This window comes from Amphibalanus amphitrite, unplaced genomic scaffold, assembly GCF_019059575.1.
Source record: "Amphibalanus amphitrite isolate SeventyFive unplaced genomic scaffold, NRLGWU_Aamphi_draft 000675F_arrow, whole genome shotgun sequence".
NCBI lineage: Eukaryota > Metazoa > Arthropoda > Thecostraca > Balanomorpha > Balanidae > Amphibalanus > Amphibalanus amphitrite.
The window spans coordinates 178,592-190,907 of record NW_024882169.1 but is presented as its reverse complement, the minus strand read 5'-3'; the positions used below and the strand labels follow the sequence as shown (position 1 = coordinate 190,907).

Genomic DNA, 12,316 nt, shown 5'->3' with positions numbered 1-12,316 from the left:
TCGTCGACAATCCTCCACAAACGTCTGTCACCACTTTTCGTAATGCTAAACAGCCGGAGCGTACCCCCCTGTGCTTTACCGTACCGAATGCTTTCACCGGCTGGACCGCTGACGTCACAGCCAATCGCTTCGCCAGCCGCCGCTGCATTGTGCGCATGCGCAGTCGACGGTGCTGATTTTTCTGCGGTGTTATCGAACGCCATCTTGCACTTTTAATTGGTATTTAGACGCTTACGTTCATCTTTGTCGGTGCCTGGGCGTCCGAAATTCAGGTGAGAAGTTGATTGTTCACCTAACTGTCTCCTAACCGCCTAGAATAGGCATGCAAACCTGTCCGCTTATCGTTGCGACGATTCCTGCGCATGTGAAACGAAAGCTTCATTTACACTTATATGGGTTTCCATTCATTAAAAATAGGGCCTGTTCCAGCGCCTCCAGTAGAAATTCTTGACTGGAGGCTCTACCAGAGGTTTCACTGGAGGCGCTGGAATGCAAACTGGAGATTTCTGGAGATTAGCGCCATTAGATACCAAAAGAATGACGATTGTTCTCTCTTGAAACGCAAAATTTGTTTTCAATTTTTGTAAAAAAGATTAACAAAATTATAGCAAGGTAATTTTCTTTACATTCAAATTGTAAAATCATCAGTCAAAAGTTTTTTGCTTACATTCGTGATTGTCACATGTGCGCCATAATTGTAGACCAGAGCCTCCAGAGAAATTTGGACCTCCCAACTCTCTGGAGGCTACTGGAGGTTTCTGGAGCTTTGGCGAGAGCTTTCTGGAGCTTTCTGGAGGCGCTGGAACGCTCTCTGGAGGATTCTAGAGCTTTCTGGAGGTTTCTGGAGGTTTCTGGAGGCGCTGGAACAGGCCCTTAATTTCATAGACAAGCATGCTGTTTTCTATATTGTTTGTTGATACCAGTTAATCTGTCTGGTTAGTCTCGATGATTCAGTGAGTCTAATTTCACCTCCTTTGCTTTTTGTTTTGATTTCACTGGTGCTTGCATGCCAATATAACATAACAATTTCATTATTTACAACCACCAGGGGCAATTTGTTTATGCCAAGCAGATGGATGCTGGTAAATAAACTAATGAATTTTTAGAAATGCAGTTGAGTGGTTTCAAAAGAAATCAAACTGTCAAAATTAGCTAAATTGAAATGTTAACAGTTTCAGTTTTTACCTACTCCTTGTCGTGTGGGGTTCGTATAAATCATAGATGCATTTTAACCTGCATGGTGGGTGTGTTAAAGTACCAGCATTACTTTTTGATCATATGACATGAATATTTAATTTTGTTTATAAATTATATATGTGTTCTTGTGCCCTAATGAGGAGTTATTTTGTCTGGATTTGACTGGTGAAATTTATCTTTATTTTTTAGATGATTGATTATGTGCTTTATATGTTATAAGTTATTCTTAAGAACTGTTATTTTGTTCATTTTTCTTTGATGCTCATCTTGTTATTCTTAGCACTAACAGGCTACAGCTTTTGTAAAAGTATAACCATTGTTGCTGTCAGTTGTTTTATCCATGGACCCTTTAAGGCCGTTGTACACGGGCAACTTCCGCCGGCAACCCGAGCGGGCGACCCGAGCCGGCAATGGGGCCTGGGGGGGGGACGGTCCCGCACGGCTTCTCCGGCACTGATCCCCACCAATAAATCAAAATTAAGACCAATATCCAACCAGTAAAAATCCCTTTCATATATCCTGACTAGTAATCGGCAAAGAGGACGGTATTTTGTAAATATCTTACCTATTTGCTGCTCCATAGCTGCATGCTCGTACTGCAGTACCATCCAGCAACACCTCATCGACAGCCAGAAAGTTCAAAATATTCAACTTCTCGGCGATCGAGAGCAACAGCTCGTTCATTGGTTATAATTATCGTGACGTCACGCTCCGCGACCGTCGGCGATCGTCGGATGTTGCCGACATATTGGGCAATTTTTGAACAACCCTGAATAGCATTTGGCAGCACTTCAGCAACCCAGAGCAACAGAAAAGGCTGTTGCCGAGCAACCAATTGCTGGGAATTGCCGACGGGAGTTGCCCGTGTACAACGGGCTGGAATAACACATTTTTTGCTATACAATGCATTCATAACATAACATAGCATGTATAACATGTAACAGTAGGCCATTTGAACCCAAGCCATGCATATGTGCTGTATAGTTTTTCTTATAAGTTCTGCATATTGTTGTGCATTAGAGGTATTAGAACTAGTGATTGCTATGGAACATAGAATTGATTTGTATTAGAACACCTTACCTTACCTTGCCTAGTTTCCTTACCAATACAGAATTTTGAGGCCTATAAGGCCAGTGGGGATCTGATCGACTCTGCAAGCACCTTACTAGTGGCAGTCATGAATCTTGGACTGGGAAGTCAAAGGATGCACACTTCTCCTGCCAGAACAATTATCAAATTGTTTCTAAATGGATTGCTGAAGTCTTTTTTCAGTTTGTTAATTGAATCTTATGTGATAAAAATGTTTGAATTGTATGGTAATATTGTTCATCCCATTTTCTCAAAACTGAACTGAATTTTGTGCTTGACTTCTAGAAGAAGTTGGATCAGTGATGCTCATGACATCAGCTACCAGTGTCACTTTTTTAAGTGCCACAAATTGTTAACTTTTTTTAGATAATAAACACTTAGGCTAGATCTGGACTATGACCTTATGTTAGATGTCTGCCTTTGCCTTTGTTCAATGTAACTGTGTTTTCATGGTATCAAAACAGTCAAGATTGTAATTTCCCCAGGTTTATTAGCTACTGATGTCTGATGAATTGATGATAATTTCATGTGCATTGCTTAAGAGCAAACAACTCTTTTACCAAGCTATCATTCAAGTGTCTTCTGCTAGAAATGACAGATTTTGTTCAACTTTGTCATTTCAAGTAAGATATGATATCTGGCTGGTGTTGCTGCATTTTACAATGGTTTTACCCAAAGAATCACTTTATTTATTCAATTCATCCACATGTTTGTAGGTACTTCGTATAACATTTTTGACAGTCTGTGTCGTGTTTTCAGAGCCCATTGGCCGCAGTTTCGAGCTGAATTTCGTCACGGCACTCTACTCTGCCTCCTCCTCCCGTCCGTGTTCACCCTCTGCTCTCCCTGTTACGGCCCAGTCACTCTCTGCCTCTCTCCCAAAGCACCATCAACCCTATCTGCCACCTTCTCTCCCCATCCGCTGTCCTCTGCCGGCCTCCCTCTGCCCCGACCGACCGACCGACCGCCGATGAGGAGTCCCCCCGCCGGCATGGCCGCCAGCTGAGCGCGCCACCACCGTCGCCGCCGCGTCATGTCGTCGCTGCGACCGTCTCCGCTGATGACCGTACCGGAGACACTCATCGCTGACCATGCCGCTCCACCTGCCAAAGTCAATAAGGTGAGTGATGCTGCTGGATGCGGCAGGATGCTGGGTGAAGTAGGATGTGGGAGGTGGAAGAGCTGTATCGGCACTGATGACTGAGATCGTTGTGATAGTGAGGGATTTGGGATAAGATGGTCTGTAAAGGACACTGCCTATTCAAGAAGGTCAAACAGGAAGGCAGTGCGGAGGAGAGCCCTTAAAGGCTAGTGCTGGAGGCAGTGTGCCTCTATGCTGTTCATGGGTGTGATTCTTCACCCCTAGATGGTGCTGCAGCTGCCATCCTTCCGGTTGTTCCCAGCTAGTGTGATTTTGGCGTTGTGGCTCGGTGTTCGGGGCTAAGTCTTCGTTTTAGAACTGCAGGCTGTCACCAAGTAGTGGCTGAGCAGCTTAGTAGGCTGGTTGGTTGGCTGGTTGACATGTCCTCTCAGTCTGGGTCAGCTGTGGGATGTAACACTCCGGCTCAGGTACGAACGGTACCCGGTGGCCTAGACAGATTCCACGTCATTTCGTCGCAAAACTGAATTGCGTCCATGAATGCTTCCCAGAGTATGGAGGCGAGTCCGCCAGAGGCTAGGACAGCACAGTGAAATTGCTATGAGTTCTCTGCCGTTTACCGCTCGGCTGAACGGATCGTGCCGTCACTGGCAGAAGAGCCCACAGGCAGGACAGTGAAATGGCAAATGATGGGCTGGGTACCAACTACCACTGAAGGGAAAATGGCCAGTAGATTGAAATCAGGCTTGTGGGATTCAGGTAGGAACTGGTACCCGCCTAGAGATTCGCTCAGGTTTGGTTTAAAGTGGCATATTGTGACGTTGAACGTCTAATGAGTCGGTCTGGAGTCTGGAAGACATCAGTCCTACCAAATGGCTGTCGTGATCCTTGACCATATGCCATTAGAGACTCCTATCTTACAGTGTCACACTGTGACATCTGTCACGACTTCGGAGACTGGTGCCTCGACAAGAGCGGGGTCTGATATAAATGACCCGGGCTGTACCACTGCCTATGAGAATCACGAGAACTGAGACCTCGTGATAGAGGCTGAGGTCTGACCTGGGCGCCACATCCCGTACACTCGCTCGTGGAGCGCACGGGTAGCCGGAGGACTCTTGACTGTTTAATCTGATCTGGGCGCCACATTCCTTCCACCCTTTCAGTGAACGCACAGTTAGTCTGAGGACTCTTGACAATGTCTGATCTGAGCTGTTCGCCTCATCCCTTACACCCGCTCGTGGAGTGCACGGGTATCCTGAGACCTCCTGACAGTGTCTGAACTCTGGGCTGAGTGACACAGTCGTGACACGCGGCGGTCGGGTCGGGCAAAGACAGCCGGCCGTCGAGTGACGCACGCGAGTGGCTTCGGCCGGGACGGCTCGGTGGATAATGCATGCTGCATGTTTTATGCAGGTCGGAAGCGCTGCGAGGCTGCGTGATCTCGCACAAGTGTGGGCCAGACTGCACACTCAGGCTGCGATGCACGTGGTGACTGCTGCATTACTGCGCTTGGGCGGGTGACCTAGAACGCATTTGTGTTTTCTACATGTCGGGATATTGCGTGCTTTCGTGCTATCGTAGATAAGACTATTCCGTGATACGTGTCCATATCCATATGCATTATGCAAGTTATGGGACCTCGATTTGTTCGTTGACTTTGACGGCTTTCGATGTTTTTTTGGCACTGTATTTATACCCGAGTTTCTCAGCTGCCACGGCTCCCTGTTATGTGCGCGGTGTTCTGGGTCGGATTGCCGCGTCTGTTTTTGGTGGGCGCGTGTTGTCCGCTGGTGTGACATGTTACCGGCCTCGGTTTACCGGCCGGGCGGCTAGTTTACCATCTGGCTGCCGAACAGAGGACGGCGCTGGAAGGCTGCCACAGCTCGGGCTCTGAGTCACCTGCCGACGCTGAGGGTGGCCCGAGAAACGCGCCGGCGAGCCGGCGGGCTGCGTCAGTCCTCAGGTGTCCGACCGACCGGCGGGGACCTCTCCCAAACGCTCCCAGCCTGAAACCACTGCGTCGCCCGTGGTGCCCGCGCTGACCGGCTAAACATAGCGCACGCAGAGCCACGCCCGCCACAGACACCTGTCTTTGTTATCGTTAGTGCGGCTGACGGCCCCGCTGTCTGTCTGTCCGCGACACTTGGCGGCCGGCTCGGTGGTGGGTGCTGCCATCTGGCCGCCGTGTTGTAACTATAGCTTCTTGCTTTGTCGATAGGTGACGCAACAGGTAGCTGTGTCGTTAGCACTGGGTGTACGGCGCTGGAGCGATGCGGCGGTACTGGCGCCCGAGTGTGTTATATGTGGCGCAATTAGTGTGTCTCGGGCTGGATGTCAGCTGATGCCTGGCCATCAGGAGTCACCGGACGAACCGCCAGCCAGGACGAACCGCCAGCTATTTCGGTCGGCGGCCGTGCCGCTGCACCGGCGCTCCATTACATCACTGTGTGCTGGCTGGCGCCCGCGGCAGATGTGACGCAGTTTGTGTCGGGCGGCGGCAATACTGGCGTCGAATCAGCTCCGCCAGCCGTCACCGCCGGCTGGGCGCTGTCGACCTCCAGCTCACGTAATAGACTCGCCAGCTGTGGTGTACAGAGCCAAATCATCATCTGCGCGATGGAAGTGACTTGTCGTCCGCGTTCCGCATATTCAGAGGGCACAGAGCTGGAGCGCCGCCTCCTCCCCCTCCCCGGGACTCTAATAACGCACTATGGCGCCACAATCAAACGCACCGCGCAGCTCTCAGACGCACCGCGGCGCCGCGCAGCAGCAACACAGCCGGGTCGCCGGGCTCTGGGCTGTGTAAAGTGTCAGTCTGCCTACCATCCACGGCTCGGCCTACCGTGTCGACCTGTCGGTGAGAGGCCGTGCGCCGTGCCCTGGGGACCTCTCCGCCGGCCGGTGGCTCTCGTCTCGCGCCGACGGTCCGTCTCGCTGCACCCGCGCTCCAATTTCCCCACGTCAGACGGAGCCGAGGGGCGCTGGGTGAAGTGAAAATATCACTGCGCACTGCCGGGCAACTGACAGCGCGACAAGAGCTCTTGTATGCATATCTCCTGGACGAGAGCGCGCATGGCGGCGGTGGGTCATCCTCGGGGAGATAAGGGATTTGCGTTACTCCAGCCACGCAGTGGAGTCTGCAGGACTTCCTTCTCTCCCTATCACGGCGGAGGCTGCTTGTTGTAGCCGTCGACCGGTGTCCCACCCTGTCCGGACCGGGCGGTTCCATACCTTGTCGCTGCGTGATGCCCGTGGGAGATGCAGCGGGCCGCTGACCCGCTTACCGTTCCGCAGATAGCGCCTCAGAGTCCCTAACCAGCTCCGTTACTGATTGTAATTCCGTGACTTCCCATCCAACTTCGTCACGAATGTGTGATGAGATTCGTCTTGCGATACGTTTATGGGCACATCGGTGTTGGGTTTGAGGGAGAAGAGAAAACTGTTGGAACGTTATAAGGAACGGACAGCCAGTTGGATGAATGAACAGCCCATGGGAGAAGGAGCTAGAGAGGAGCGGTGGGTGAGTGGAGATCGTAATGAGAATTGCTGTCAGTGAGAGGAGAGAAATGAACGGCGGGTGGGTGAGAGGAGCGGACGGATAGCCGTGAGCGGACGGTGGCGTGTCGTGCCGCCCGGCCATCAGCCGGTCGCAGCAGCTGGCGCTGCATAACCGGACATCTGGGTCGACCACTGACTGCACACAGCCGTGGAGTGAGGCTTGTGGGACCGAACCGCAGACTGAGACTGACTGGTGACTGCACAGAGCCGCGGAGTGAGGCTGGTGGGACCGAGCCGCGGACTGAGACTGAATAGTGACTGCACAGAGCCGCGGAGTGAGGCTGGTGGGACCTGACCGCAGACTGAGACTGGTGGGACCTGACTACAGATTGAGCCTGACTTGTGACTGCACAGAGCCACAGACTGAGACCATGACTGACATTTCACTGAACAGAGCCGCCGATTGAGACTGACTACTGACTGCTTCGAGTCGCAGCCTGAGTGACTGCGCACAGCCGCAGACTGAGATTGATCAGCTGAGGTTTGGCTCGCCTGAGACAGGGGCTGGCTGCTGTTAACGAGCCACTCGGTATAGCAAAATGAAGACTGAGACTGACGACACCTTACTGCAGGCCGATACTGACTATTTGCTGGAATATTAGACTAGGGGCTGACAGAGTTCTGCGTGTGCCCAATGACCGCACCGAACTGGTGATCGGCCGATCACTGTCGGTTAGCTACGGGCCTACTGGGCATCGTAACGGGTAAAATAGACCAACTTTACACTACCCACCGGCTAGTGTCCACTACAAGACTCGAAGGTCGGGACTGAACACCGTTCGTTGTAGTCCGGAAACCTTGGAAAGCCAAAATAATCATGCAACTGGACCCTGTCTGAACCCGCCTCGCCACCGTACCAGCCACATACCAGCCACCAGTCCGCCCAGTGACGGGCGATGACGCGATGACGCGTGCCGTTGGCGTCATCATGGGGGAGCGCTGACTGGATGGCTTGTCGTTGTTGTCATCACGGTCGGTGACAGAGAGGACGATCCAGTGAGACCTCGCGATAACAATACAGCGGTATGGTGGACGAAGGGGTAGATGTGGTCGTGCTGGACCGTCTCTCCTGTATAATCGATGCCAAGTGACCCCTTCCTACGAACCTCCACATGTAATATTTGGCGCTCTAGCCGTGTCCCGTACACGGACAGACCCAGGGACAGGTAGTAGGCGTCTCTCAGAATTGTCCACAAAGTCCTCTCCTTGTCATGGGGCCGCCCAGCATGGCCCTATAGCACGACCTAGGCACGATGCCAATGCGGCCGTACTACTCGGGATTCGCCGGGCGGCCCTGGCTGGCACCCGTCCCGACCTGACCCGTCCGATGGGGTGGCGTGTGGCGCAGTTGGGCTCACTGCCCTCCTGGGCACGGGGAAACGCCGCGGCTGGGTGCCTCTGGGAACGGCCCGGCCCGCCCGCCCGCCCGCGCGGCCGGGCTCCACCTTGGCACGGGCTCGCTGCTGCAGCCGACGGGATATGTGGGTCGGGGTAGAGGACGGGAGAGGGAGAGAGAGCAGCGGGCGTGGCCGTGACCGTGGCAGGCGGGAGACCAACACAGGGAGTCGTGGTCTGACAGACCGACACCGTGGTATATGGGACTGGTCCGTGGTCTGTGCGGCTGGTCGATGCTATGTAAGGTCCCGGTCTCCGCCAGAATCCCGTTCCATGATGCAGTGGCCTGTGGACTGTAGACCATGCACCGCGTGACCGGGTATGCCATGTACCACGTGACCGTGTGACCATGAGCTCTGAACCGCGTCCAAAGTGGAGTGTCATTTGAGCGCGACCCGGTCTGTTTGTTGCAGTGCTATGGGGTCGTTTACATCGGTGAGCGCAGGCCGGAGCGGTGTCACGAGCGACCGGGGTGCCGGGGACTGGGGCCGGACCCTAGCACTCAGCTATCATATGACCTGTATTCCGCCCTAAAGACCGATCCCATCATATCTGAATGCTGCGTAACTGAACACTCCCCGGAGTGGGTGCGCAGTTGGCTGCTGCTGTCAGCAGCCGAGCCATTAGTTCATCTGTTAACTTTCCCGTCGCCGCTCTCTGGGAGAGCTGTTACAGCCACTGGTGTGCTAATGGCGGACGGAGGGGTGTGTGTGTGTATGGTTGGGGAGCTCTGTAGGAGCAGCGGCGGCGTCCTGTCGGCCCCGGTGGAGCTGCAGAGCTCTGTTTATCGGCTGGTCGGAGGATCAGCTCCGCCGCCGGCCGCGCCCCGGGCCCGTCGGATGAGAGCTGAAATCTGCCCTCTGAGCCGGACCGGACCGGTCTGCTGACCTCCATGTGCCGGTTTTTAGAGCTCAGGATAGTCGGCTACCATATAACCACTACCACCAGTATTATCCGCCGACAACGCGCCGCCTGTATAGTGTTTAGGGTGGACGGAACGGATGAGCTTGTGAGAGATGAAACACCGGAGATGCTCGTTGTCGCCAGCTCTTTTGGCAGTGTCAGTCTCAAACGGTTTGCCAACCTTTTTCTGGGTCAGCGGAGGCAGGATGTGGCCAGCCCAAGCCAAAATTCACATAAAAATGTCCTCGTGTGCTCGTATCCCGCATCCGTCTGAGACGACCGAGTCTGGTGCCTCGCCGGACATCCAGATAGCTAAGACAGTGTCCCACTAGAAAGCGGTTTGGGGCGTCGATTTATCTCCCGTCCGCCGATACGTTGTGTTTTCCTCCGTTCAAAGACGGATATCTGCGCTGTGGTGGGCCGGTCGTCTGTCGTAGACCGCTCGCGGGGGTGCAGCAGCTCTCTAACGCCCGGCGTGTGCCTGCCGCTCGGACCTGTCGGCGGCTTGTGGGCCGCTCGGAGGGAGCTGTCTCGTCTGTGACCGATGTGAACTGGCGGCTCGGGCCGTCAGAGCCCGGTTCTGTGTGCCGTGGGTCCGGTGATGGCGTATCCGTTACCGCGCTGCATGGCTGCGCTGCCGGCGGCACGCTGCAGCCGCATCACCGGCGCGGTCGGTCGCCCAGCCGTGACCGCTCTCCACAGACGGAGGGACGGGGTAAAGCCGTGGCCGCACTGAACAGACAGACGGACCACAGCCGTGACCAGACTGATCAGACGAACGGACTTCAGCCTTGACTGCACGGATCAGACGAACGGATTGACAGACAGACCACAACTGCCATGGCACTTGGCGCAGGGACGAATAGACCAGTTACTGCCGTGACTTCACTCAGCACTGAAAAGACGGACCAGCAGACAGGCTGAGTGACCACGGCTGTGCCCACTCGGCTCAGCAGTACTGCGCCACTCATGCCCGGACGTTCACCGCTGCTGCCGCCCCGAGATGAGCGTCCGACACCGGGTGGCTCTGATGGGCTGGCCGCGGATGCTGGTAGACCTCGGCCTGAGCGCTGCTAGATGGTCTGCAGATGACAGACCCTTCAGACTGCACAAATGACGAACCTGTCCTACAGGCTACGAAGATAAACTGTTGGGACGGGTGCTTTACGATCAACCAACCAAACTTAAATGAGTAGGATTAGGAATGTATTTTTGGGTAGCTCCACCAGCTCGTTTGCAGCGAAGCACTCGTTATCCTGAAAGGATATTCTTGTTTTCCTATGTGTGGAAGGGCCCATAATGGTGACGAGACGGAAACGCGACGACACCTTTTCCATTAATTCCTGGTGCTGTCCATGGTCCAGTCCATATATAGGGGATAATATAAATGTACAGTTGATTGTATCATATTTCAATTGAATTGGTTATAATAGGCGGTGGCAATTACAGCTTCAGTGGCTGTTTATTAATTGTCTCACATATCTTACAATATCCTGGTTGTATTATTTATATTTTCCTAGGTTTTTATGTCAAACTTTATGCTAATTCTGAGATCCTCACCAGGCAGCTTGGCGCGGGTCTCACACTCATCAGCTCGTCTACAGTTACGAAAGGTGCGGGCAACTGCTGCTTGTTGAAGGACGCAGGGAATGGGAGCGCTTGGGAAATGGGAACTGCTCACGGGGTAGGGGTGGGGCAGTACGGTGCACTGTATGCTAGACGTCAAGGTCGGAAGGTGCGAGATTTGTGGGCGCATCCGCTGTGGTTGCGCCGGTAGTGGTGGTTCACTGAGTTAGCGGAACGAGCTGTGTTTGCCGGCATATCTAGTTTCTATGACGCACGTCGGTTGCGTTAAGCTGGATTGTTGTAGCATTGTTTTTATTGAAATTCTCGAATAATCAACTGAACAGTTAGCTCAAAAGTTCAAGGGAATCCATTGTCTTAGCCAACTTGTTCTACTAAAGCCTCTGTTTTGTCAGCGGTAATACTAACTTGGATCTAAATCCTCCCTAATGGCTGTTCAACTTGTTCCTTTTTGCTAGTTCTGGTATGTTCAGTTTTACCAAAGAAGTGGGTGCGCATTAATTCAGGGAATGCTGGACCTCATTCTGGTTTGTTTTCTTTTGTATGTGTTTGCGGTCTTCCTTGATTCATGGCTAGCCTGTGAGCGCCACAGGCTCCTCCTGTTGGTTCGCTCGGCACTGAGAGCTCTCCCAAACAAAGGCGGCCATGTGAGCGTGCGGTTTTCGGCGGTCGGCGGCCGATCGGAGGCCGGACGACGGTGGAGACCACCTGGTGCCTACTGGCCACCGCAGCACTGGGCCTGGTGCTCCGACTGGCCAGTGGTGGTGCAGAGCTGCGACCACTCTCTCACCTGGGCGTTTGGACTGGCTCACCGGTCTGTGTGGTGCTGTGCAATGCTCACACTGACGCAATGTTGAAGATAGATGCTTCTCAATATTACCTTGCTAATGTCATTGCCGCCGTGGCGCAATGCCAATATCGGGTGTCCGGATGTCCCGTGCCGCCGGAACTCGACACTCGGGCGTCGAGCGGCAGGCTGGCGGTCTCCCCGCTCCGCCCCGCCCCCGCTCCCGTCTGTGTTGCAGTCAGAGCAGGTCCATTCAACGCGACCTCATGCCATGATCGCATCGGTCGCAGTGAATAGAGGAGCGTCTTCGCCGGCAGTAATCATACCCCTGAATGACGCTAATCAGAAGATAACGGCTTGCAACTGCGTTACGCCCACGACTACAAACCTGCACCAGATAACAGCAATGCTAGTGATTCATTTCATGGTTGTAGCATCACGTGCGGCTATCATTTGCCATTGTTTGTTTTATTTGTCACTTAGATAGTCACAGTGGTTACGCGAGGCCAATCTGACAAGTGTAAGGGGTTGGGAGACGCCAGGTCATCGAGTGTCTGCACGACGTAGTGCCTCAGAGGGGGAGAGGGGCTGCTGTCGTTGTCAGTCAGCAGTCGCGTGGACCGACCGTCGCCGTGTCACTTCGGACAGACACAAATAGCCGACATTTGAGGCCAGCTCTGACCCGACGGCCCGCGACTGCG

The 12,316-nt window shown here is 53.5% G+C and overlaps 1 protein-coding gene across 4 annotated transcripts in view; it reads left to right on the top strand.

Annotated features, from left to right (window-relative positions):
• The first annotated feature begins 54 nt into the window (after nt 1-54).
• Nucleotides 55-12,316, top strand: part of LOC122364413 (MAP/microtubule affinity-regulating kinase 3-like) — a 69,847-nt gene continuing 57,585 nt past the window's right edge. For all 4 annotated transcript variants that reach the window (XM_043334757.1, XM_043334752.1, XM_043334754.1 and 1 more), the window contains exons 1-2: nt 55-272; nt 3,046-3,406. In XM_043334757.1, the coding sequence (XP_043190692.1) occupies nt 3,320-3,406 (87 nt within the window). In that variant the 5' untranslated portion in view covers nt 55-272; nt 3,046-3,319. The remainder of the gene's footprint in view (nt 273-3,045; nt 3,407-12,316) is intronic.